The 27,513-nt window shown below is 51.6% G+C and overlaps 1 protein-coding gene across 6 annotated transcripts in view; it reads right to left on the minus strand.

Moving 5' to 3' along the window:
• Window positions 1-27,513, minus strand: part of TBC1D14 (TBC1 domain family member 14) — a 90,678-nt gene that overhangs the window by 29,425 nt on the left and 33,740 nt on the right. For 4 of the 6 annotated variants that reach the window (XM_003422739.4, XM_064286213.1, XM_064286211.1 and 1 more), the window contains one exon: window positions 19,484-19,604. The exons of 1 other annotated variant lie outside the window; for it this stretch is intronic. In XM_003422739.4, coding sequence (XP_003422787.1) covers window positions 19,484-19,604 — 121 coding nt within the window. Of the gene's footprint in view, window positions 1-581; window positions 693-19,483; window positions 19,605-27,513 lie in introns of those variants that run through there. One more of the 6 variants, XM_064286214.1, reaches the window with a different exon arrangement.

Here is a 27,513-nt window from a genome sequence, read left to right on the forward strand (position 1 = left end):
GAACACCCAGACCTTTCTGGGTGCAGACTCCTGGCAGAGCACCAAGAACATTAAGTTCAACGTGCCGGCTGGTGAATGAGATGAGTGTCCAGGAGCCGGGTACTCTTGCAGGTGATCTGCCCACCCTGTGGACCCAGAGCACCTGGGCGCCCTGTGCAAACGGTCCACAGCTCACCTGTCTGAAGACAGGATCACGGTAAGCATCTGCGTTTTGGGTAACAAGAACTCTGCTGAAGGCCTTGCACTCGCTCCCACCCTCTCCCACGGGACCCGTTGACACTGCACCCTGGAAGAATGTCCAAACACAGACAAAAGAGCGCCCCGGAGGAAAAAACGCCCCACCTCTGTACATATGCGAGCGTCTTTCCTTACTACACCTAACAGTACCGCACACAGTCGCACACACGTACGCACACATACATACGCACACACACGGACACGCGAGTGCGCACACATACATACACGCACGCGCACACACACACACACGGGCGCGCACAAGCACACACACATACGTGCACAGAGGAACATCCCCCCTCAGCTTACAACACCCGGGCGGCGGCGAGGGCGCGGACCCGACTCACCATGAACGCGCGGGGCTCAGGATCGCGCGGCCGGCGGCTCCATGCCTCGCTCCGCGGACACTGCCCTCTGCCGCACCCGGGGCCGACCCACGGAGGGACCGAGGGACCGACCCGCAGACGCACAGGACGCAAGGCAGGGCTGCGGCTGCGGGGGCGGAGCCAGGCCACTCAGTCGCGCGCAGATGCCGGGAGCGCACGACGCTCGGTTCGCTCCGCCTCCAACGCTCCAGCCTGGCTCGTCGAGACCCCGACATGGGCCCGGGAGACCGGGACCGGGGCCCGGGGCCGGGGGCCGGGGGCCGGGGGCCGGGGGCGGGGCCGGGGGCGGGGCTGCGCCAGGGAGACCTCAGCTTCCCGGGCGCGTGGGTGTCCACAGTGGGTGGTGGTAGCAGAGGGCAGCTGCGCCCCCTTTCGACAGGCGCAGGGGCACCGGGCGAAAGGTGCGCGCAGCTGGGCGGCTCCAGCGGCCGCACCTGGGCACGCTTAGCCACGATCTCAGTCTCCCGACCGCCGCAGACAGGTGCAGCTTGGTCCTATCCTAAAGGGAAACTGAGGCTCAGAGCCTTGCACAGGGCCAGGGACGTAGGGCCTAGACGCGGCTTTGCACCCCCCTCCCAGGCTTGCCCGCGGAGTCCGACTTCTAGGAACTGACGAGGCCAGGCGTGCCGGTGAAGACACGGGATTCGGAGGAAGGATGCGCAGAGCACCGCTAAACCCGGCATCCGGCATCCGTCTAAACCTCGGACACCGGGTCCCTGGTTACACGGGGGGATGTACATGGTAAGAAGTAAGCGTAATGCCGAGCAACACACAGCCAAGTTCTAGCTCGTAATGTAAGAAGATACTGAGAAATACCTACCAAAGGGCACTATACAGAGTATTAACACGGGTCCTCCCCGGGTGGTGGTGGCTAGTTGCCTTCTCACCTGATTCCGACTCATGGTGACCCCGTGTGCAGAGCAGAACTGCTCCGAAGGGTTTTCAAGGCTGTGGCCTTCAGGAAGCAGATTGCCAGGCCTGTCTTCCGAGGCACTTCTGGGTAGGTTCGAACCAGCAACCTCTGGGCTAGTGGTCCAGCACTTAACTGTTTGCACTGACCTTTTCTTCTTTATACTCTACTGTGGTTGTCAGATGTTTCCTACACTGAGATTATTTTAATTAAAACACCAGGACACACAAAAAAAAAACCCAGGCCCGGATAGAAACCAGATCTGTGGTTGCTTTTGGGGGGGGTTGCCTGGGAAGGGTCACAAAGACCTGTAGTGATGGAAACACTCTCTCAATGTGCACTCATCAGAACTGAATGGCATGATAAAAATTATTTTAAAATAAATAAATAAATAAAAAGACTGAAAACAAAAACTGAATGGTATACTTCAGAGCATTCTGCTTGAAAATCGCACCTCAACTTAAAAAATGTTTAAAGTCCTTGTAGGGTCAGAGTTGTTTTAGGTCACCGTGGGCCAGGGTCCGAGGGCTGGCCAGCCTGGGTCTGGGGCTCGCAGGGCTCTCCCTGTGACAGCCTGCACAGGCCCCTGGGCTGTGAGCACGCACTTCCGCCGGCTGATTTTCTACAAAGCAGAATGGCCAAATCCCAGCAGGAGCTTCTTCATTCAGAAGACACCTAGAAAGTCCTCCGGGGCAGAACTGAACAGACAGACGGTGACAAGTGACAACGAGGGTGTGGAGGAACTGGAACCGTCACACGATGGCAGGAGTGGAAAATGCATCAGCAGTTCTGGAAGAGAGTTTGGCAGTTTCTTACAGGCACCTACCGTACGACCAGGAGCTCCACGCCTAGGGATACACTCAACACAGGCACCTACCGTACGACGAGGAGCTCCACGCCTAGGGATACACTCAACACAGGTACCTACCCTAGGACCAGGAGCTCCACGCCTAGGGATACACTCAACACAGGCACCTACCGTACGACCAGGAGCTCCACGCCTAGGGATACACTCAACACAGGTACCTACCCTAGGACCAGGAGCTCCACGCCTAGGGATACACTCAACACAGGCACCTACCGTACGACCAGGAGCTCCACGCCTAGGGATACACTCAACACAGGTACCTACCCTAAGACCAGGAGCTCCACGCCTAGGGATACACTCAACACAGGCGCCTACCGTACGACCAGGAGCTCCACGCCTAGGGATACACTCAACACAGGCGCCTACCGTACGACCAGGAGCTCCACGCCTAGGGATACACTCAACACAGGCACCTACCGTACGACCAGGAGCTCCACGCCTAGGGATACACTCAACACAGGCACCTACCGTACGACCAGGAGCTCCACGCCTAGGGATACACTCAACACAGGTACCTACCGTACGACCAGGAGCTCCACGCCTAGGGATACACTCAACACAGGTACCTACCCTAGGACCAGGAGCTCCACGCCTAGGGATACACTCAACACAGGCACCTACCGTACGACCAGGAGCTCCACGCCTAGGGATACACTCAACACAGGCACCTACCGTACGACCAGGAGCTCCACGCCTAGGGATACACTCAACACAGGTACCTACCCTAGGACCAGGAGCTCCACGCCTAGGGATACACTCAACACAGGCACCTACCGTACGACCAGGAGCTCCACGCCTAGGGATACACTCAACACAGGTACCTACCCTAGGACCAGGAGCTCCACGCCTAGGGATACACTCAACACAGGCACCTACCGTACGACCAGGAGCTCCACGCCTAGGGATACACTCAACACAGGTACCTACCCTAGGACCAGGAGCTCCACGCCTAGGGATACACTCAACACAGGCGCCTACCGTACGACCAGGAGCTCCACGCCTAGGGATACACTCAACACAGGCGCCTACCGTACGACCAGGAGCTCCACGCCTAGGGATACACTCAACACAGGCGCCTACCGTACGACCAGGAGCTCCACGCCTAGGGATACACTCAACACAGGCGCCTACCGTACGACCAGGAGCTCCACGCCTAGGGATACACTCAACACAGGCGCCTACCGTACGACCAGGAGCTCCACGCCTAGGGATACACTCAACACAGGCGCCTACCGTACGACCAGGAGCTCCACGCCTAGGGATACACTCAACACAGGCGCCTACCGTACGACCAGGAGCTCCACGCCTAGGGATACACTCAACACAGGCACCTACCCTAAGACCAGGAGCTCCACGCCTAGGGATACACTCAACACAGGCACCTACCGTATGACCAGGAGCTCCACGCCTAGGGATACACTCAACACAGGCGCCTACCGTACGACCAGGAGCTCCACGCCTAGGGATACACTCAACACAGGCGCCTACCGTACGACCAGGAGCTCCACGCCTAGGGATACACTCAACACAGGCGCCTACCGTACGACCAGGAGCTCCACGCCTAGGGATACACTCAACACAGGCGCCTACCGTACGACCAGGAGCTCCACGCCTAGGGATACACTCAACACAGGCGCCTACCGTACGACCAGGAGCTCCACGCCTAGGGATACACTCAACACAGGCACCTACCCTAAGACCAGGAGCTCCACGCCTAGGGATACACTCAACACAGGCACCTACCGTACGACCAGGAGCTCCACGCCTAGGGATACACTCAACACAGGCGCCTACCGTACGACCAGGAGCTCCACGCCTAGGGATACACTCAACACAGGCACCTACCGTACGACCAGGAGCTCCACGCCTAGGGATACACTCAACACAGGCACCTACCCTAAGACCAGGAGCTCCACGCCTAGGGATACACTCAACACAGGCACCTACCGTACGACCAGGAGCTCCACGCCTAGGGATACACTCAACACAGGCACCTACCGTACGACCAGGAGCTCCACGCCTAGGGATACACTCAACACAGGCGCCTACCGTACGACCAGGAGCTCCACGCCTAGGGATACACTCAACACAGGCACCTACCGTATGACCAGGAGCTCCACGCCCAGGGATACACTCAACACAGGCACCTACCCTAAGACCAGGAGCTCCACGCCTAGGGATACACTCAACACAGGCACCTACCGTATGACCAGGAGCTCCACGCCTAGGGATACACTCAACACAGGCACCTACCGTACGACCAGGAGCTCCACGCCTAGGGATACACTCAACACAGGCACCTACCCTAAGACCAGGAGCTCCACGCCTAGGGATACACTCAACACAGGCACCTACCGTACGACCAGGAGCTCCACACCTAGGGATACACTCAACACAGGCACCTACCGTATGACCAGGAGCTCCATGCCTAGGGATACAGTCAACACAGGCATCTACCGTATGCCCGGGAGCTCCATGCCTAGGAATACACTCAAGAGAATTAAAACATACCCGTGAGATGCAAATATGCAGCATTATTCATAACGGCCCCAAACTGGAAGCAATCCCAAAATCCACCAACTGGTGAAGAGGAAAACAGCAATGAAAAAAGAACAAACTACCATAACATGGTGCTATAAGATGGGTGAACCTCAAAAACATCATGCTAAGTGAAAGATGCCAGACACAAAAGACAATTTGCATGACTCCATTTATATGAAATTTCTTAAAAAGCCAAATTTCTAGAGGAAAAAACAAATGGGCATTTGCCTGGGGCTGGAGCAGGGTCGACTGCAAACAGGCAGAAGGGAACTCTTTTGAGTGATGAAATTCGCTAACACTGGACCGCAGTGAAGGTGGCCTAACTGTATACATTGACTACCAATCACAAAGCAGTTACAATGATTTTAGGGTATATCAATAATTTCTCAACAAAGAAGAGTTGATTCTGGCTGGAAGGATCAGGGAAGAAGGTCTTGTTAAGAAAAAATTATCCCTAACTTGCAAAGAAGGCAAAAGCAGGTGTGGTGGATGGAAGGGAGGCTTCCTTTCAGTTCACACCTGGGCATTTTTAACACGCGTGTCCAGGGATTATCTAGGAGAATGTGCCTGTGGTCTTTATTTTCTGATTAAAGCCCAGATACTTCAAAGTTACATGTTATCTTGTAGATTTATGTCCCACAGAGAAGATAATCCCGAGGGTGATGACATACTTCCCTGTAGGACACTCACCACTTTGTTTAAATCTAACCCAGCAGTCTTGTTCTAACTCTTTTTGGGTTTTATGCCTATAAATATCCAATTCCTCAAATGCTCTTGGAATCAACTTTACCATCTCACTCTTCTCCTCAATGAGATAAATAAATCTTTGACCCACGGTCACTTAAAAAAAAGTAAATGTTATAAGAAAAGGTTGTGTGTCTGTTAGGTGCAGTCTAGTCGATTTTTCACTCATAGTGACCCCGTGTGACAGAGCAGAACTGCCCCATAGGGTCTCCTAGGCTGTCATCTTGGCTCAAAAGGGGCAGTTTGGTGCAACTGGGGGAATTGAGTATGGTCTGAGTACCAGATGCAATTATAGAATTACTGCGATAGTACTTCCATGGTTTTGTAGGAGAATGTCTACCCTTACAGAGTATGTGCTCAAGTACTGAGGAGTGAGATGTCATGGTACCTGCAACTGTGTTCTAGATGTTTCAATTTTCCAAAAACAGAAAAAGGCGCAACAAAGTGGATATGGCAGAAGTCAACAGCTGTTTGATCTAGGTGGAGACTGTATGGGTGTCCATGAAATTGGTCTTTGAACCAACCCTTCTGTAGGTTTGAAGTTTTTCTTCATGGGCGTCAGAAACTAGTAAGAAGACAGCCTCCTTCAGATCTCTTCTCAAATGCCCGTCCTCACAGACACACTCCATGACCACTGGAACCAGAACGAGGCCCAGTGGCCTCCTCCCAGCATCAGGTTCTGCCTGCTCGGCACTTCATCACAACTTGTGATGACGTGATGACTCAAGTAGTCTTTACTGCCCAACAGACTGTAAACGCTCTGAGAGCAAAGGCTTCAGCTGTCCTTCTCCGAGGAACGCCTAGCTAAGTAAATGGCTCACAGTAGACATCTGAGCCTTTGAGGAATAAATGTGCCACCACGTGAAGCTGAGGTCCCTGGGTGGTGCAAGCCATTTGCGCTTTAACATAGAGGCTGGCGGTATGAACCCCCCCGCAGTGCAGCCAAAGAAAGCCTGGTGATCTGCTTCTGTAAAGACCATAGCTAAGAAAACCTTACAGAGCAGTTCTACTTTATAACACATGGGGTCGCCATGAGTGGAAATTGACTTGACAACAATGGGTTTTTTATTTTCATATGAAATCATTTATTCTTCCTTCCTTCTCTCCTTTCACCAATCCTTCCACCCACCCACCCTTTCATCCACCATCCATTCATCCACCCACCCACCCATCTACCCATCCATCCCTGCATTCACCCATCCCTCCACCCACCCACCCATCCCTCCATCTACCCATCCATCTACCCACCTATCTACCTACTCACCCATTCTTCCATCCATCCATCCCTCCATCCCTACACCTACCCATGCCTCCATCCACCCACCCATGTCTCCATCCACCCACCCATGCCTCCCTCTACCCACGCCTCCCTCCACCCATCCATCCCTCTACCCACCCACCTATCCCTCCATCCCTACACCTACTCATGCCTCCATCCACCTACCCATCCCTCTATCTATCCACTCATCCCTCCCTCCATCCACCCACCCATCCCTCCATCCCTACACCTACCCATGCCTCCATCCACCTACCCATCCCTCCATCCACCCATCCATCCCTCCATCCACCCACCCACCCATCCCTCTATCCATACACCTACCCTCCATCCACCCGCCCATCCCTCCATACACCCCCCCATCCCTCCATCCACTCACCCATACATCCCTCCACCCGCTCACCCACCCATCTATCTACCCACATATCCCCCCACCTACCCATCCCTCCATCCACCCAACCATCCCTCCATCCCTACACCCACCCATCCCTCCATCCACTCATCCATCCATCCCTCCACCCGCTCACCCACCCATCTATCTACCCACATATCCCTCCACCCACCCATCCATCCACCCACCCACCGATTCATCCATCCCTCCATCTATCCATTCATCCACCCACCCACCCATCCATCCATCCATCTACCCATCTGTCCAGCCATCCAGGATTTATGGTGCTTGGCTCTAGAAATGGAGATGAATAGGCCCCTGCCCTCGAGTAGCTCGCGGACTAGCAGGTGGACAACAGCTACACCTGGTGATCAGTGCTATGACACAGAGAAACCCCTAAGGCTCAGACGAGCCCCAAAGAGGCCACTGACCCAGCCTGAGGGGTTAGTGGTGACTGTCTGGAAAACCAATTCCTGCAGCTGAAAGACGGCCAGTCACAGTGTAGCTCTGTCCTCAGCCTCTACAGGCCTCCTACCAACACCCAGGTCCCCAGCCAAGCACCTGGTGCCACATGCACTCATTGCCGCAAGTCAACACGCTCACTAAATCAATACGGGGCTGAGTCGAGGTACACGCTGTGTTCACCAAACACGTTGGCCATCTTCTCTGGCAGGCTACAGCCTGCAAGTCACTTCACCAATACAGCTTCCATCACAAATCTGAGAACTGTACACCATTTACAAAGTCTTAACTATATTCATACTATACCACGGGACAAGCTGACTTTTACTAAATGCTAAAACGGGAAAGGGAGCAATAACAGAAGTTCGCAGAGCCTCTCTGTCTCAGATTGACACCAGAGCTCACAGCGATCTTAGTCTCTCCTGACTGCGGCGTGATGGATGGTGGTCTGAGATGACCAGTGCTCATCCCAGGCCTCCTGCATGTTCACTATGACATGGGATGTGTGGCTCGCTTGCTTTATCTACAACATGGCCACCACTGCCCTTTGAGGTCAGGGAGGTGAAGTGCGTTCACCTGTCCATCGTGGCACGGGAGCAGGTGCTGGCAAACCCACCCTGCTGCAGGGCACTGGGTTTCTCAGGGACGCGAAGGTGCCTGAGCAGCACCGTCAGTGCCCCACCACGGCATAGCTGACCAAAGCCCACCGCCTCAGTGAGTCACAAGGCGACAGCGGAGGAAGACGCCAAGCCCTGCACACGTAGCAGAAGCAAGAAGACCGTTAACAAAGTGGGGTATGAACGGGCCTGGCTGACAGTGGGCGCTGCCCAGGACCTGGCAACAACACAGCCCAGCCTCACCTACTCTTGTGGGTGTATGTCCAGCAACACATAGGAGGGTCTGAGACAGCAAAAGGCCAGCGCAGGACGTACCGTGAGGCACACGGTGGAGTGGCTCAGGGTGGGCTCGGGAAACCCTGAGACAATGAGGTCATGGGAGGAGCTGCAGGTAGAGGCCCCAGAGGAGACAGCTGGGACCCCAAGGGACAGAAAGTCATGTGGCCAAGGTGCGCAGCAGTCAGATCATGGGGAGTGGGGTCCTTGTCAGGTGGTGATAAGGGGTGTGCTTTTTAGTCACATGTGATAAGAAACCACTGGGAAATTTTAAATAGAGATTGTTGTTGTTAGTTGCCTTCTCGTGTCAGTTCTGACCCATGGCGACCCCATGTGTGCAGAGTAGAACTACTTCACAGGGTGTCCAAAGCTGTGACCTTTCAGAAGCAGATCGACAGGCCTGTCTTCTGAGGCACCTCGGGGTGGGTTCAAACTGCCAAACTTCTGGCTAGTAGTCAAGTGCTTAACCTTTTACGCCACCCAGCCACTCTTAAGTAGAGGAGTGACATGACTTACTGTATGTACAGAGAACAACCAGAGCGGCAGGAGTGGTTCTCTGGGTGACAGGATTAGGGGTGACGCTAGTTTTCATTACATTATATCAGATTTCTACATGTACTGTGTTAACGTTTACAGCCAAAAGTAAAACTAAAACCAAAGCCAAACAAGCAAACCAAAGTAGCAGCTAAATGTGCTCCTTAGCAGGGCACCGAGCCGGCCACCAGCCCGCCCCTTGGGCCTGCCCTCCTGATGCCACCCAGTGGCCCTGCCCAGCTGCAGTCCACTCTACAAGCCGCCTCCCACCCCTGGGCACCAAGGCTCTTTCAGCCCTCCCTAACTTGGCCATACCATTCTATCTGCGGAGATTGCTCTCTCCTCCCTACCCACCCACCAAAAAATGGAAAAAAACAAACCAAAACCTTCCTACTTCTCCTTCAAAGACACCCCTCCAGGTGACCTCTCGTGCAGCTCCAGAGAGAAAGGCCTGCTTGAGGGCCAAGAGGAGCTGAGAGAGCTGTCCTGCACTGAAGAAGGCAGGGATGTGCTCTCCACTGGGCGGGGACGGTGGGGGGGGACCTTCCAGACCCTGCCTACATGCTTACTGATCCTGACCCCGAGTTGTAGCCTGTTCCTTAATAAACCACTTAACTGTAGGTATGGTCTGTGAGTTCTGTGCGGCCATTGCAACAAATTATGGAACCCAGCAGAGAAGCAGAGAGTGCCGGCTGCTGTCAGAACTGGTCAAAAGGTTGGAGAGTGGCAGTATGTCTGACCTCCACCTCCTGGGCATCAGCTTTGGGCTGATCCTGGTCACTGCCCCCCTGAAGTTAGACAGGTTCTCACACTACTACTACTACCATTTTTCAGCTCCCTTCCCACGGGCAAAAGGACAGCCACTGATGTGAGCCCCCCAGGGACTTACAAGGAATAACCCAAGCTCCAACTAGAGCCGCAAAGAGCGCCAGCAGCTGGAATTCTACTCAGAACCTTTGGAACCTGATGGCCAGTAACACTTACCAGACACTCCCCACGTGTCAGCCCCGGGGCCAAGTCAGACACACATGGTCTCATTCCATCCTGACCACCCACCCCCAGAACCTGTGCACATGTGACCTTACAGGGGACAAGGGCTGTGCAGGGTGATCAGTGAAGGATCTCAAGAGGGGAGATCCTTCTGGGTTAGCTGGGTGGGCCTGGTGTGACATCAGTGTCCTTACGAGAGGGCAGCAGAGGGACAGTCACTGCAGAACGGGGAGGCCGTGAGAGTGATGGGGCCACAAGCCAAGGAATGGTGGCAGCATCCAGGAGTTGGGAGAGAAAGGATCAGATTATCCCCTCGGAGCCTCCAGGGAGCCCTGGTGGCACAGTGGTTAAAGCACTCGGGTGCTAACCAAAACGTTGGCAGTTTGAATGCACCAGCTGCTCTGTGGGAGAAAGATGTGGCGCCTGCTTCCATAAAGACTACAGCCTTGGAAACCCTCTGGGGCAGTTCTACTCAGTCCTACAGGGTCGCTGGGAGTTGAAACTGACTCAAATGACAAAGGGTCTGGTTTTGGTTTTGAGCCTCCAGAAGGAACCAGCCCTGCCAATACCCTAATATTAACCCAAAAGATTCATTTCGGACTTCTGACCCCCAGAACTGTAAGAGAAGACATTTGTGTAGTTTGTCACAGCGGTAACAGTGACACACACAGGTGCTCTCAGCATCGCCTCCTCCCCACCTGGCCCCACCCTTTCTTTCCAGATACTGCACCCGAGGCCCTAAGAAACCTCCCTACTCAGGTAACAGGTAGAAAATTAATTACTGGTTTGCAACCTTTCTTCTTTTCCTGGTGATTTAATGCTATGAATTTCCCGCAAAGCGGTGCTTGCACTCTGTCCCACAATCTTGATATGCTGTATTTTCATTCACGTCAGAATATTCCCTCATTTTCCTCATGACTTCCCCATGAATTACGTAGAAGTGTGTCGTTTACTGGTGGCGCAGTGGTTAAGACCTCAGCCGCTAACCATCAGGTTGGCACTTCGAATCCACCAGTTGCTCCTTGGAAACCCTGTGGGACAATTCTATTCCATCCTGTAGGTTTGCTGTGAGTCAGAATTGACTTGAAGGCAACAGGTCTGGTTCTGGTTTAGGTTGGGTTGTTTAGTTTTCAAGTTTTTAGAGATGTTCTGGTTACTTTCTGTTATTACACAATTCTACTGTGGTCAGAAAACATACTTTGTATAATTTTAAATTCTTTAAAATTTTTTAAGTTTCTTTTTTAACCCAGGTTATGATTTACCTTGGTGAATGTTCCATGTGCACTAAAGGATGTGTGTATTTTTGGAGGGTGAAGTCTTCTGCCAAGCTCACATAGATCCAGCTGGTTGTTGGTGTTGTTTAGTTTCTGTCTACGGTTCTGTGGGCCACTGAGAGAAGAGCGTTGACATCTTCGGTTACAACCGTGGACTTGTCAGTTTCTACTTTCAGTTCTGTCTGGTTTTGCCTTGTGTAATTCACAACTGTTATCAGCGGCATACACATTTAGGATCGCTCGGTCTTCTTGGTGAACTGACTGCATCACTGAATGCCCCATTTTATCACTGCTAATTTTCTTTGTTTTTAAGTCTCCTTTGTCTGACATTAGGTACATCTACTCCATCATAATTCTGATTAGCGTTTTCATGGTATTTCTTTTTCCATCTTTTACTTTTAATTAACCTACATATATCATCATATTTGAGGTGAGTTTCTTGTAGACAGAATATACTTGTCATTTTTTTTTAATCCATTCTGACAATGTGTCTTTTAATCGGTGTGTTCAAATCATTTATTTACATTTAACGTAATTATTGATACGTTTAGACTTGGGTCTACTATCTTATTGTTTTCTGTTTGTTTCCTTAATTTTTCCTTTCTCATTTCTTCTTTTTTTTTTAACCCTTTTTAGGATTCCATTTTAATTTATCTATTACGCTTTTCTCTTTCTATGGTTTGTGGTTGATCTAGGGTCATAATATACATATTTAATTTCCCACAACCTACTTAGAAGCAATATTTTACCACTTCAAGTGGAATGTAGAAGCGTCACCACCATATCCCTTCCTCCTTTCTACCGCAATTGTCTTATAAATATTATGTCTACGTAGCTGAAAACTCCAGACATTATGACTTTAGCTTTCAGCCAAACATGTTCCAAAGAACTCAACGAGAATAATTCACTACACTTATCCGGACATTTACTGTGGTTGCTCCTCTTCCTTCCTGACGTTCCATGTTTCCTCCTAGTTTGATGTCCCCTCTGTCTGAAGCACCTCCTTTTACCACTTCCTTTACAGCATGCCTGCTCATCTCTTAGTGTTCATCTTCAGTTCGTCTTCATTCCTGAAGGGTATTTTTGCTGGATACAGAATTCTGGGTTGACAATCCTTTTGTTTCAGCACTTTAAAAATGTTGTCCTAGTTCCTTCTGGCCTCCATGGTTTCTGATAAGAAATTTATAGTCATTCAAGTTGTTGCTCCCCAGTGGGTAATGCTTTGCATTTGTCTTTATTTTCACTGATTTGGTTCTGATATGTGTGTCCAGGCATGGGAGTTCTCTGACTGTGTCCTGTGTGCTCCAACATTTTTTCTGCATTTCACTATCTCTTCTCTCCTGGGACTCTGGTAACACGAATGTTAATCTTCTAACACTGCTCAACACGTCTCCAAGGCTCTGTTCATTTTTTTTTTTTTTAATTTTTCTCTTATTGTTCAGATTAGCTAATTTCTATATTAATCTGTCTTCAAGTTCACTGACTCTCCTCTCACCCACTCTGTGTTGAGTCTATCCAGTTAGTTTGTTTTTTAAAATTTTATTTCAGCTACTGTATTTTTCAGTTATAAAATTTCCATTTAGCTCTTTACATTTTACTTCTTCACTGATAATTTCTATCTTTCCATCTCAAGAGTGTTCACCCTTACCTGTCAGAGCATTCTTGTAATGGCTGCCTCAAAGTCTTTGTTGGATAGTTCTAACATTTGTGTTATATCAGCATTGACGTCTGTTCCCATGCGAACTGAGGTTTTCCTGGTCTTTCATATGTCAAGTAGTTTTGGATTGCATTCTAGATATTCTGAATCTTGTGTTATGTCTCTGGGTCTTGTCTAAACCCTATGGAGAATGTCGATATCTTTGTAGTAGTAAGCACTTGGCCTGGTTGGATTCTAGCCACAAGTTCCAGCCAGTTTTCCATGACTTGTGGTCCCAAGGTCAGTTTTCAAAGCCTTGGCAGGACTTTTCAGATGTGCCCCACCTGTGTACCACCAGGATTTGTGTGGTATTCTATCCTAAAGTTTAGTTAGGGACTAAACAGTTTGTATGCTATTTAGGGTCAGATCCATGCATCCACAGGAGTTCATTAAGGGGTCACCTTCCCAGGGTCCTCGTCTCCATAACCTCTTTGATACTTCCTGGTTCCCTGGGTCTCTCTTTTCTGGTTCTCTAGCCACAAACTTCCCACAACTATGTCTACAAGTGTCAGGAGGAGAGAGAGAATAAAGATCGGGGTAACAAATCTCCAGTCAGTGCCGCTTCCTGAGAGCTATGGGCTCCTGGCACCCCCCACTGCTGCCACTGCCAGGAGACTGCTTAGGGCCAGGGTGCGAAAGAACAAAGAAAGAAAAAACTCTGAGTGTTATGAGACTCCTGTTCCACTCCTCAAACCAGACCTGGAGGGCCTCTCCCAGTGCTCCTGGGCACGCAAATGGCCATTGCCAGGTCTGGGGCCACCTCGAGTTCAGGCTGGGTGATACCGGAGGGGAAAAATGGTGACTCAACACCAGTTTAGCGGTACTGCAAATTCTGGTCTTCTTCCCCAATCCACCTGCTGCTCTTCATCAGAGTCCTCAAGTAGCTGCTCCGTGCACTCTGTACGGTTGTACAGCCGCATTCACTGAAGGGTACTTACTCTGTCTTACCGGAACTGAGACCTGCTCTATTTATTTCTTTAATAATTTAATTTTCTTGCAGTTGTTGAGAATATACACACTATATTCAAGTTTACGCTAATTCAAATTTCTACAAGTAAAATTCGGTGATGTTGATTACATTCTCTGAGTTGTGCAACCATTCTCACCCTCCTTCTCTGAGCTGCTCCTCCCCACTTAACATAAACAAAGAGTGTGGTGGCTGGGAAGGCCTGCCCAGGGCCAGGGAGAGGTCAACCAGGTCAAAGCCTGCTGATGGGCCAAGTGAGACAAGGGCTGAGACTCGACCTCCAGACTGGCGCCAGTCCTTGGCAACCCTGAACACTTGGTTTTGGAGAAACTTGTTTGTGATGCAAAACCCCCAGAGTCACTGTCCTGTGGAGCTGCCTGTCCAAACCAGTCCCTTCCGGCCCAGGGTAAGCTCCAGGGAGCCTTGCCCTCCACTGTAATTCCAGATGGATGTACCTGGTGGATCAAACCTGTGGAACGAGTGAAAAGACAGTGGACTCCGAGAAAGAAGGTGCCCTGTGTGCATAAGGCGAGGCCTGCACTCTGACAGCTGTCACCATCCGGCTAGCCTGACAGCAGATCCCTAGCGCACCAGCCCACTGTGGGGGCCTGGGGGCAGCTGTATACAAGGATACACTCCCCACCTTCATGTTCAAAGCTTCTCCGGTTCACGTGCAACCACCAAACCACGTGCCCTGGAGTCCTCTGGGCTTGATGCACCTGCTCTTTCTCTCCCAGCATCCCATCATCCCTGCTTATGCAGCGCTTCTCAAATTCCACCTGGTCAGAGTCACCTGGAGGGCTTATGAAAACACACACTGCCGGGCCCCAGCCCTGGAGTTAGCTTCCCGTGTCTGGGTGACGGCTGTGGACTTGTATGTCTAACACACGCCCAAGGGATGACCATGTTACTGGCCTGAGGTCCACACTGAGAACTGCTGTCTTAGTGTAATTCTTCTATCCTCAATCGTCTTCCCCCATAATCAAAATCTCCCTGAAATCAGGATGTAAGCAGAAGAAAATATGATTTAATTTTTCAATGTTTTTACAACATTTGAAAAGATAACTGAAAAGACCATTTCCCAAAGGATGGTTACCCACTGCCATCAAGTCAATCCCGACTCATTGTGACCCTACAGGACAGGGTAGAACTGCCCCCAAAGGATTTCCAAGGCTTTAATCTTTACAGAGGAAACCCTGGTGGCGTAGTGGTTAACTATAAGGTCGGCAGTTCAAAATTCACCAAGCGCTCCTTGAAAACTCTATGGGGCAGCTCTACTTTGTCCTATAGCGTCACTAGAAGTCAAAATCAACTCGATGGCAGTGGGTTTTTTGGGTTTAGTCTTTACAGAAGCAGACTGCCACATCCTTGTCCTGTGAAACGGCTGGTGGGTTCGAACCACCGACCTTTCAGTTAGCAGCCAAGCGCTTAACCACTGCACCACCACGGTTTCCCAAAGGATGGTGTGTATTTAATGCCAAGCCAAGAGAATGCGGCCCAGTCAGAGTTAAATCAGACATACCTCTGAGTACCCTGGCAGCCCACTTACAGCATCTCAGCCACCTCCTATGCCACCGTGGGCACTGACCCTGGGCACAAACTGCACATGCAATCTCTTAATGTACAGCAACCCCCCTGGGCAGACCTCATGACGCCCAGGTCGCAGATTAGGAAACAGAAGAAGTAAGTGGCCCACGGCCACAGTAAGAGCAAACCCAGGCCTGCAGCCGCGGAGAACCGAGCCCGTGTGCACACCACCTCCGGCTCCCCGCCATCTGCTCCCAATGCCCAAGCACAAGCCTGGCCCCACCTGGGATCTATGGAGTATGGAGGGCTCAGCCCATCCTTTCATTGTGTGCAAGGAACAACAGTACAGCAAACCTCGTACAGCACTTCCTGTCTTCAACGCTATTCTCAGTACACTGCACAGACACGACACTGCGGCTCGGAGGAAGGTGCTATTATTCTCCAAATTTTAAAGATAAGAAAAATGGGGCTCAAAAAGTCAAGTAACTTGCCCAAAGCCACACAGCCAAACTGTGGCTGAGCCGGGAGACAGAGTAGGCCATGTTCTTGGCCACATGCAACGCTGCTGCTCCTACAGGGCACACGTTCCAAAGAGAGAGGGGAAAGGAACGGGAGCTTTCCAAAATCTTACTTATACTGTAACTCAAGCTGGAGTTACTCTCCCCACATTGGGTCACAGGTCTGGACACTCGAGGCCCAGCATGAGCCTCTTTAAATTGCGGGCTTCAAACTCCTCAGACAGGGATTGGACTGGACAATGGGTTGGAGAGGGATGCTGGTGAGGAGTGAGCTTCTTGGATCAGGCGGACACTTGAGACTATGTTGGCATCTCCTCCCTGGAGGGGAGATGAGAGGGTAGAGGGGGTTAGAAGCTGGTGAAATGGACATGCAAAGAGAGAGTGGAGGGAGGAAGCAGGCTGTCTCATTGTGGGGAGAGCAGTTCAGAGTATGTAGCAAGGTCTATGTAAGTTTTTGTGTTAGAGACTGACTTGATTTGTAAACTTTCACTTAAAGCACAATAAAAATTAAAAAAAAAAAATCGGGGGCTTCACCAGCTGAAGTCCATGACAGCAGCCCCACAATACTTGGTGCCCAGTGGCCCCCAGAGTAGCAGGTCCCTGCCCTGACTCCCTCCACCCCTCCCAACTCAGCTGGGGCACAGATGAGCGGCCAGAGACATGGGCACAAACAAGCAGGTCACGGGCAGGACCGCGTGACTCACAGGTACAGTAACGTTGTTTTATTATTGATGATGGAAGCCAGGTGGGCCCCGCCACTGTGCAATAGTGTTACCCTGTGAGTAGCTGCCCTGGTCATCTCAGTCCACAACAAAATCCTCCAAGTTCAAGAACCTAATCCATGCTCGTCTTTAGTAAAACCAACAGGGTACTAAAAAGGTAACTGAAAGGAATTAAACATGACGCAGGTACATGAAGAATCTGTGGAGAGTCTACTTAACATAATTTGTTCTTTTGAAAGTGGGCATTCCTGTTAAAAATTTCTAACAAGTTGGCTACTTAATTTTCTCAGTTTATAGCTGAGCTTCACATACAAACTCACAGACTTTAATGGTATGCTATTTTAATAAGCCCACACAAAAAGTGATTCAAATTCAACAACTCCTGGGTCCAATCGTGACATTCAGAGCACATTTAATTTGCCCAGGCGTAAAGCACAAAGCCTGTGAAGCCCACGACCACGCCCACCTCGACGCCCACCTGGACGCCCACCACACCTGGACGCCCACCACACCTGGACGCCCACCACACCTGGACGCCCACCACACCTGGACATCTGGCAGATGTGTCAGTTTCATCATTTATGCCCATGGTGGCCCTTCTGCAGCCCCTGTCACTGCACCCTAGGTCAGGCCACACCTGGACCAGACCAAAAGCCACCTTCTTGCCAGGGTGGGCTCACGGGTCTTTCCAGGAACCCTCAGGGGCTCCCCAGGGCCTCCAGGATGAAGGCAGGTCCAAGCACAGCACACAGGCTCAAGAGCAACCCTCTCCCTGCTCCCCGGCCAAGCTGCAGCTCGACACTGTCCCACCTCCTCTCCAGCCTCCTCTCCTGGCATCCCCTCCTGATCTCCCCTCCCAGCCTCTTCTCCTGGCCTCCCCTCCTGACCTCCCCTCCCAGCCTCTTCTCCTGGCCTCCCCTCCCAGCCTCCTCTCCTGGCCTCCCCTCCCTGTCTCCCCTCCCGGCCTCCCCTCCCACCCTCCTCTCCTGGCCTCCCCTCCTAGTCTCCTCTCCAGCCTCCTGTCCTGGCCTCCCCTCCCAGCCTCCTCTCCTGGCCTCCCCTCCCAGCCTCCTCTCCAGCCTCCCGTCCTGGCCTCCCCTCCCTGTCTCCTCTCCTGGCCTCCCCTCCTGCCCTCCCCTGCCTGTCTCCCCTCCTGGCCTTCCTTCCCTCTCTCCCCTCCCACCCTCCCCTCCTGGCCTTCCCTTGCTAGCCTGGCTTGGCTGCACCCCACCCAGCGCATCTGCTACTGAGCAGCGTGTGACTGTAGGTACATTCCTGGCCTCTGTGCTCCCTTATAACATGAGCATTGGGAATAGTGTCCTCCTCTGTGGCTGCTGCGAGTTTTAAATGAGCTAGAAATACAAGTGCTGGCTCATTTAAGATTGTTATTGTTGATAGGTACCATTGAGCCCATTCTGACCCACGGTGACCCCACGTGTGCAGAGTAGAACTGTCACAAAGGATTTTCAAGGCTATGACCTTTCGGAAGCAGATCACTGGGCCTTCCAAGGTGCCTCTGGGTGGGTTTGAACCTCCAACCTTTTGGCTAAGAGTCAAATGCTTAGCCGCCTGCGCCCCCCACCCCCCCGCCCCAGGGACTCCATACCAGCTACGATGACTTTCCGTGCTGACCCCACGATCAGCATCTCTCCCACCCTGCACTGGGTCCTCTGTGCAGCCTTCTCACACGTTACCTGCACTGGGCTTGGCTCCTGAGCAGTGTTTCCCCACGAGGGGGTGCTCCTGAGCAGCTGCTGGGTTACAAACCCCGGCTGAGCACACACTCAGCACTTGATGGGTCCTCAGAGTGTTTACTGAACAAGCCTTCATGGGCACAAGCTGTGGCTGGAGAGGGTGAGGCTGCACAGGCCGTGCCCAGCACTGGGCCAACAGCAGGCTGTGCAAGCCAGGCCGAGGAAGCTGGGAGACAGGGCTAGGAGAAGCTGCAGCTGACAACAGGCAGGGCCGCCAAGTGGGTGTGGACACACCTGGCCTCGGTGGGTCTGTGCACCAGCCCCCTCTCAGAGGTGAGTACCTGCACCAGGTGTTGTCCTCCAGGCCACCACAGGGCTGGGCCACCCTACAGGCACGGCCCCCATCCCCCAGACAAGTGGAGTAGCTTCTTCGGGGGTTCCACACCAGGGCCTGAGGGCACCGGCCTCCCCCTCCTCCAAGGCAGAACAGGAACGATTACAGTCCAGTGCACCCGTGGGGTCAGAAAGGGAGAATGCTTCACATCAGACAAAACTGAGAGAAACTTAACTCTCGGCACATTTGCAACCATGACTGAAAACCCGATTAATTAAATCAAGATAAAGCCAGTCTGCAAACTGAACTTTCCCGTGCACCTGTTACAAGCTCTAAGAAATGAGAAAGGTTAGAACAGAGCCACCCACATCCCAAAAACAGACTTGAGTCTCAGGAGCCTGGCATGCAGAGAAGGCAGAGCACACACAACTTCAGAGCCGCAGAAACGGGCATTTCCGTGAGGCTCGTAAGCACAGGCTGCACGCACAGCGGCATCTCCCTGGGCCCCCACAGCTTGTATACCTTTTGTATTTTCTTTGAATCTTTCTGAGCATTCTCTCGGAGTGGTACTTTTCCAAATAACTTCCATCCCAAGTCATTTTGTTTGTCAAGTCTTGCAATTTGTTTTCTAGCAAGCAAATTCCTATAGGAAGAAAATAAAAGGGTTAGGGAATTCCAGGACATTTACAGAAACAAGAGGACAGGCGAGTCACTCTCTAATAAACACATGAAATTTCCTCTGGGGGAGACAATGGGACAAGCCACATACTCAAGTCCTCAGACTTAAGTTTCATGTAGACAGAGAATTACACAGCGGGAGAGAGGGCCTTAAACCAGAAGTCAGTCTTCTGTTATTCTGCTGTTACCTGTGCAAATGCTACCACCTGGACTGAGGAAATGTGCCATGAGATACCACAGTGTGCCAGAGATGCTGAGCTCTGAAGGTAGGCCAAACGGAAAGGTTCAGCGGCTTCCCTGTGTTTAACAAGAGGCCTCGGCCTCACCCCGTGTTTTATACGGTTACGGTAAGAATTAAAATTTCCAGTATACAGCCTAGTGCTTAAAGAGTATAGCTATTTTGGTACTCCACCTCTGACTTAGTTTAAATTACTACACAGCAAATATATGTTGTCTTTGTAAGAGGAGGAGTCCCTGAGTGGCACAAACAGTTAGATGCTCGACCACTAGCACAAAGGTGGCATTTCAAACCCTCCTGGAGACTCCTTGGAAGAGAGGCCTGGCAATCTGCTTCCTTGCAAGCCCTACGGAGCAGTTCTATTCACACACACCGCGTCGCCATGAGTCGGAATCGACTCCACAGCAACAACGACAGAGAGACAGATGGAGGGAAAAACCACGTAGGAGAAGGGGCTGCTCCTCCTTACAGAGGAACGCCAGCTAACGGCACAGAAGGACAGGAACAGTCAACGAAGCCGGGAACCAGCGGGTGAGAGCCTGATGAAGAACAGGAGTTTTACACACTGTGAGAGCATCCCCACAAATTACTTATTAATTACAAGGCCAGAAACAGTTCACTTCCTCCTGGAGAAACGTGGCAGACACCACCTTACCCAGGCGAGCGCAGCTGACATCACCAGCTAGACAGATGCCACATGCCACCTACACCACCTTGGTGGTACTGTCACCCCAAAATTCGCCACCTGAATCTCATCACGAGGAAGGCAAACCTCAAGCTGAGGGTCAGTCTAGAGAATAATGGGTGTGCATCCCTGGGTGGCACAAGCGGTTTGTGACCCACTGCTATGCGGCAACGCCACGGGGGGAAAAGCCTGGTGGTCCGCTTCCAGGGATCTAGTCGATTCCGACGCATAGCAATCCTCTAAGACAGGAGAACTGCCCCACAGGGTTTCCGAGCTGTAATCTTTATGGAAGCTTTCTCCCGTAGGAGCGTAGAGCACCTGGGGGTTCCAAGCTCCAACCTTTCCATCAGCCGAGCCCTTAACCGCTGCGCCACCAGGGCTCCCTACATGGATATTGATAGAATGCCTGAAGCAAGTGGAGCAAGAGGCAAGCAGCTGGTGAGCCTGGATAAAGGATTTGCAGGAAGTTCCTTGTACTTTAAACTTTTCAGTAAATTTGAAATTATATTAAAATAAAGTAACAAAAACTTTCAGTGAAAAAAAACAAACCTTTCACAGCATCCCTCTCCTCCCTCCCCTTTCCAGCTGAGGCTACAATGGGATCTGTTCCAGTAAAGGTTTCCTAGCCCCAGGCACCTTCTATTTACATTTACGAGAAGTGAACTTTGAGCTGCCTCCAGGACTCGGCCTGTTGAACCCGACCCGGCTGGCAGGGAGGGCTCACACCTCAGGCCCTGGAAAGGCACCAACACTGGGCAGCCAGAACTGGGGTTCACAGAGGGCTCACATTTGCCAGCTATTGAGGGGCTGCCTCTGGGAAGGGGGTGGACAGATGACCCGTGAGGGAGCCAGGGCTGAGGGGCATGGCCCCTGACACCAGTCTGACTCTGGAAGGGGCAGAGTGCGGGGGCCTGCAGTCCGGGTGGGGTTAGAGCTACAGTGAGTGCCCCGGTTGGAGGATGTGCACTGTTACTGACAGCCCCAGACATGTAATTTCAGGGCTGAGAGTGAACAGCGGCTCCCTGCGCTGAGACAGGGGCCAGCAGGGCAGGCTGGCTGAGGACCACGCAGAAAAGTACAAAACAAAAAAACACCTGCCGTGGAGTCCTGCCAAAGAGAAAAATTAACAGACATCTTACTTTCATTTTGGGGGCCCTGGTGGCACACTGGATAAGAGCTTGACTGCTAACCAAAAGGTCTGCAGTTTGAATCTATCAGCTGCTCCTCGGAAGCCCTACGGGGCAGTTCTACCCTGTCCTATAGGGTCGTTTTGAGTTGAAATTGACTCAATGGCAATGTTTTTATTTTAATTTTAAAGATTTTCTTGCTCACAAAACCAAATATTAACCATGACAAAAAATTCCTGACCCAAAATTAATCCTGCCAGCAGCTTTTTTCCTCAAAGTTGCTAATCTTTTCTTTCCTGTTGGAAGCCAGGCTTAAGGTATCACGACTGCAGGTGAGTACCGGGCCAGAGACCACCCCGTGACCAAGCAGACGTCAGCGGATGTCAGCAGAGGAGGGGGACAGGGCCAGAGACCGCCCCGTGACCAAGCAGACGTCAGCGGACGTCAGCAGAGGAGGGGGACAGGGCTCGACCAGTCACGTTAATATGAGTCAACGACTCATCTTCTATCCACCTTCCTTACACTTTACAGGACTCAGCATAACCAGCCTACTTGGAGTCATTTGCTTTTTCTGGAGTCAAAATGGTCTCCCTATATGTAGAATAACTGCTCAGAATTATGTTTCAATTTCTTGTGAGTTTTTTTGATTATTTTTCCCAGACAGCTCTGACTCATGGTGCTCCCGTGTGTGTCAGGTAGAACTGTGCTCCATGGGATTTTCAATGGCTGGCTTTTCGGAAATAGATCGCTGGGCCTTTCTTCCAAGGTGCCTCTGAGTGGACTCTACTCTTCTGGTTAGCAGCCAAGAACAATAAACATTTTTGTACTACTCAGGAACAGATGTGTACAAATGTAGCAGAGAAAATTTAATTTCTCAAAAAGCAAAGTCTCACTCTTGTTTTTAGCACAAAAAGAAAGGTCATGACTTCAGGAAGGTCCTAAAAAGCACCTCAAGCATCTTTGGAAATAGGGCCTCTGCTGACAGCAGGTGGAAGCCCCGCCCAAGCCAGTGCCAGGCATCAGGTGCCTTGGTCACAGGCTGGAGGAAAGCGCCTGCCTGGCTTCAGCTGGGGGCCAGCAGGGGCCCTGGTTTCTGCAGAGGGGGCAGGAGCCAGCACCTGGAAGAGGGTTCTGGCCCCTTGAGTGGTCACTGAAGCCCTGGCCTGGAGCAGCCTAGCTGGGGTGGCAAGCAAGCGAGAGAACACAGGCCGTGGGGGAGAGACAGGCCACGGGGGAGACAGGCCACAGAGGAGACACAGGCTACTGGGGAGACACAGGCAGTGGGGAGAAACAGGCCACATGGGAGACACAGGCCGTGGGGGAGTTGCCATCCCTCCATTCTGGAGGTCCTTCCACACTTGTCCATCCTCCCTGTGACCCTGGGGAAGCCCTGCAGGAGAGTGTGGCTGTGGAGCCCCTGGGCCCTTCGTCAGTGGGGATCACAGAGCCCAGCCCAGGAGAACCCCACAGCCTATTTCTAGGCCAAACGCCTTCTGGAGGGGAGGGAGGGTAACCTAAGAGGAGCCCAAAGAGGAGGCAGGAGAGTCATTATCAGCTGGGGCCAGGACCCTTTCTGTTTGCCCCCTACCCCTTCCCATCGAGGGCCCTTTGTGGGGAACCCAAATCCTTTCTTACGAGAAGAACCAGCACATCCCATGGCACTTGAGGACCAACAGCTGCTGGCCTCCATTCAGTCTTAGGCCCCCAGGAATGGACAGGGCTCACCTGTAGCTCAGGTCTCAGGAACGAACAATGCTCTATGGGACAGGCACCTGCCCACAGGCAGACATGGACAATCTCATCAAAACTGTCCACGTGGGTTCCCTGCTCAGGGCACACCAGGGACTCTAGACCAGGAATCCCACCCCACCCGCCCCATACACGAACTCGCAAGCACACAACCTAGCAGCTCTCACCTTCCCCACTGCACCCCACCTACACCCCTGCACCCCCACACCTCACAGCACCCCACCTACACCACTGCACCCCCACACCTCACAGCACCCCACCTACACCACTGCAACCCCACACTTCACAGCATCCCACCTACACCACTGCACCCCTACACCTCGTGGCACCCCACCTATACCACTGTACCCCTACACTTTACAGCACCCACCTACACCACTGTACCCCCATACCACACAGCACCCCAACTATACCACCATACTCCCACACCTCACAGCACTCCACCTACACCAGTGCACCCCACATCCACAGCTTCCCACCCCACTATACCCTGACACCCCCACCTACACTGCACCCCTATACCTCACAGCACCCCACCTACACCACCACCACCCACAGCGCCCACACCCCCATGCCCCCACCCCACATCCCCACCTACACCACCACCACCCACAGCACCCACGCCCCCCACCCCCACCCCACATCCCTACCTACACCACCACCACCCACAGCACCCATGCCCCCCATACCCCTGCCCCACGTCCCCACCTACACCACCACTCACAGCACCCACACCCCCCACCCCGCCCCACGTCCCCACCTACACCACCACCCACAGCACCCACGCCCCCACCCCCGCCCCACGTCCCCACCTACACCACCCACAGCACCCACACCCCCACGCCCCCACACATTCCCACCTACACCACCACCACCCACAGCACCCACACCCCCATACCCCTGCCCCACGTCCCCACCTACACCACCACCCACAGCACCCACACCCCCCACGCCCCCACCCCACGTCCCCACCTACACCACCACCCACAGCACCCACACCCCCATGCCCCCACCCCACATCCCCACCTACACCACCACCACCCACAGCACCCACGCCCCCCACCCCCACCCCACATCCCCACCTACACCACCACCACCCACAGCACCCACGCCCCCATACCCCTACCCCACGTCCCCACCTACACCACCACCCACAGCACCCACGCCCCCCACGCCCCCACCCCACGTCCCCACCTACACCGCCACCCACAGCACCCACACCCCCACGCCCCCACACATCCCCACCTACACCACCACCACCCACAGCGCCCACGCCCCCATACCCCTGCCCCACGTCCCCACCTACACCACCACCCACAGCACCCACACCCCCCACGCCCCCACGCCACGTCCCCACCTACACCACCACCCACAGCACCCACACCCCTATCTCAGCCCTCTCCTTCCGCAGTGTCCACCAAACCCCATCCTACAGTGTCCGAGGACTTCCTAAGGTGCTGACCTGCCCCCCACCCTAGGCAGTGCTCAGAGGGAAATTTATAGCAATAAATGCCTACATTAAGAAAGAAAAATCCCAAATCAACAACTTAACTCTCCAGCTTGAGGAACTAGAAAAGGAAGGACGAACTAAGCCAAAGTTAAGAAGAAAGGAAATAATAAAGATCCGAGCAGAAATGAATGAAGCAGAACAGAACAACAACACAGAGAATGAAACTAAAAGTTGTTTTTTTGAAAACATCAATAAAATCAACAAACCTTTGGCTAGACTGACAAAGAAAAACAGAAGGATGTAAATATTTAACACAAGAAATGAACGGACATTACAACCGACCCTACAGAAATAAAAGAGGTTGTTAAGGGATACCGTGAACAGTTGATGCCAACAAACTAGATAATCTAAAGGAAATGACAAATTCCTTGAAACACATAAACTCCCTACACTGACTCAGAAGAAACAGTAGATATCAACAGACCCAAAACAAATGAAGAGACTGAATCAGTAATCCAAAACTCCCAGGCCAGATGGCTTCACTGGGAATTCTATCGACATTTACAGAAGAGGTAACTACAATCCTATTCAAACTTTTCCAAAAAAAGAGCAGGGAACACTGCCTCATCCATTCTATGAGGTGAGTATTACCCTGATACCAAAGCCAGGCGAAAACTACAGACCAATATCCCCGATGAACGCTGTTGTTGTTAGGTGCCAATGGTTCCAACTCAGAGTGACCCAATGTACCACAGAACGGAACGCTGCCCAGTCCTTTGCCATCCCCACAACTGTTGTTAGGTTTGAGTCCACTGCAGCAGCCACTGTGTCAATCCATCTCCTTGAGGGTCTTCCTCTTTTTCGTTGACCCTCTACTTTATCAAGCATTACGCCCTTTTCCAGGGACTGGTCCCTCTTGATAACGCATCCAAAGTACGTGAGACGAAGTCTTACCGTTCTCGCTTCCAAGGGGTATCTGGCTGTACTTCTTCCAAGAGAGATTTATTTGTTCTCCTCGCAGTCCATGATATATTCAATATTCCTCGCCAACATCACAATTCAAGTGCATTAACTCTTATTCTGTCACTGTTCAGCTTTCTAATGCATATGAGGCAACTGAAAATACCATGGCTTGAATCAGGTATACCTTAGTCTTCATAGTTACATCTTTGCTTTTTAACACCTTAAAGAGGTCTTTTACAGCAGATTCGCCCAATGCGGTGCTGCTTCCATAGGTGTTGACTGTGGATCCAAGTAAAAGCGGAGGCATTCAACTGTGTGGATCATAACAAATTATGGGTAGCATTTTGAAGAACAGGCATTCCAAAATGCGTAATTGTGCTCATGTGGCAACTATACAAAGACCAAGAGACAGCTGTTTGAACAGAACAAAGAGATACTGTGTAGTTTAAAGTCAGGAAAGGTGTGCGTCAGGGTTATATTCTTTCACCATACTTATTCAATCCGTATGCTGAGCAAATAATCCGAGAAAATGGACTATATGAAGAAGAACGGGGCATCAGGACTGGAGGAAGACTCATTAACAACCTGCGTTATGCCGACGACACAACCTTGCTTGCTGAAAGTGAAGAGGACCTGAAGCACTTACTAATGAAGATCAAAGACCACAGCCTTCAGTATGGGTTGCACCTCAACATAAAGAAGACAAAAATCCTCATGACTGGACCAATGAGCAACATCAGAATAAACGGGGAAAAGACTGAAAATGTCAAGAATTTCATTTTACTTTGATCCGTAACGAATGTAGACACAAAAACACTCAACAAAATACCAGCAAACTGAATCCAAACACGTACTAGGAGGATTATTAGACACCATGATCAAGGGGGATTTATGCCAGGAATACAAGGGTTGTGCAATACAAGAAAATCAATTAATGTAATATACTACATCAATAGAATAACGGAAAAGAACACCATGATCATCTCAGTTGATGTAAAAAAGGCGTTTGACAAAATTCAACACTCTTTCATGATAAAAACACTCAACAAATAGGAATGGAAAAGAAATTCCTCAACATAATAAAGGCCATTTATGAAAAACCTGCAGCTAACAACATACTCAAAGGAGAAAGACAGAGCTTTCCCACGAAGGTCAGGAACAACACAAGGATGCCTGCCCTCACCACTGCTTTCAACATTGTTCTGGACGTCCTAGCCAGAGCAGTTAGGCTAGAAAAACAAAAATAAATAAAAGGTATCCAAATCGGGAAGGAAGTAAAGCTACCCCTTTCACAGATGGCATGATCCTATACATAGACCACCTCAAAGAATCCGCGAGAAAGCTATTAGAATAATGAGTTCAACAAGATGTACAAGTCAGCGCACAAAAACCAGTCGAGTGTCTATGTAGCAGCAACGAGCAAGCGGAAAAGGACACTAAGGGCACATGCATCCGAAGTAATAAAGTACCAGGAGTAAATTCACCAGGTAGGTAAGAGGCTTCTACACAGAAAATTATAAAACACTGACAAAGGAAATGAGAAACAAAACAAAACCCGTTGCCATCGAAGCGATTCCGACTCATAGCAACCCTATGGGACAGAGCAGAACCATAGGGTTTCCAAGGAGCGGCCGGTGGATTTGAACTGCTGACCCTTTGGTT

This window comes from Loxodonta africana, chromosome 5, assembly GCF_030014295.1.
Source record: "Loxodonta africana isolate mLoxAfr1 chromosome 5, mLoxAfr1.hap2, whole genome shotgun sequence".
Lineage (NCBI taxonomy): Eukaryota > Metazoa > Chordata > Mammalia > Proboscidea > Elephantidae > Loxodonta > Loxodonta africana.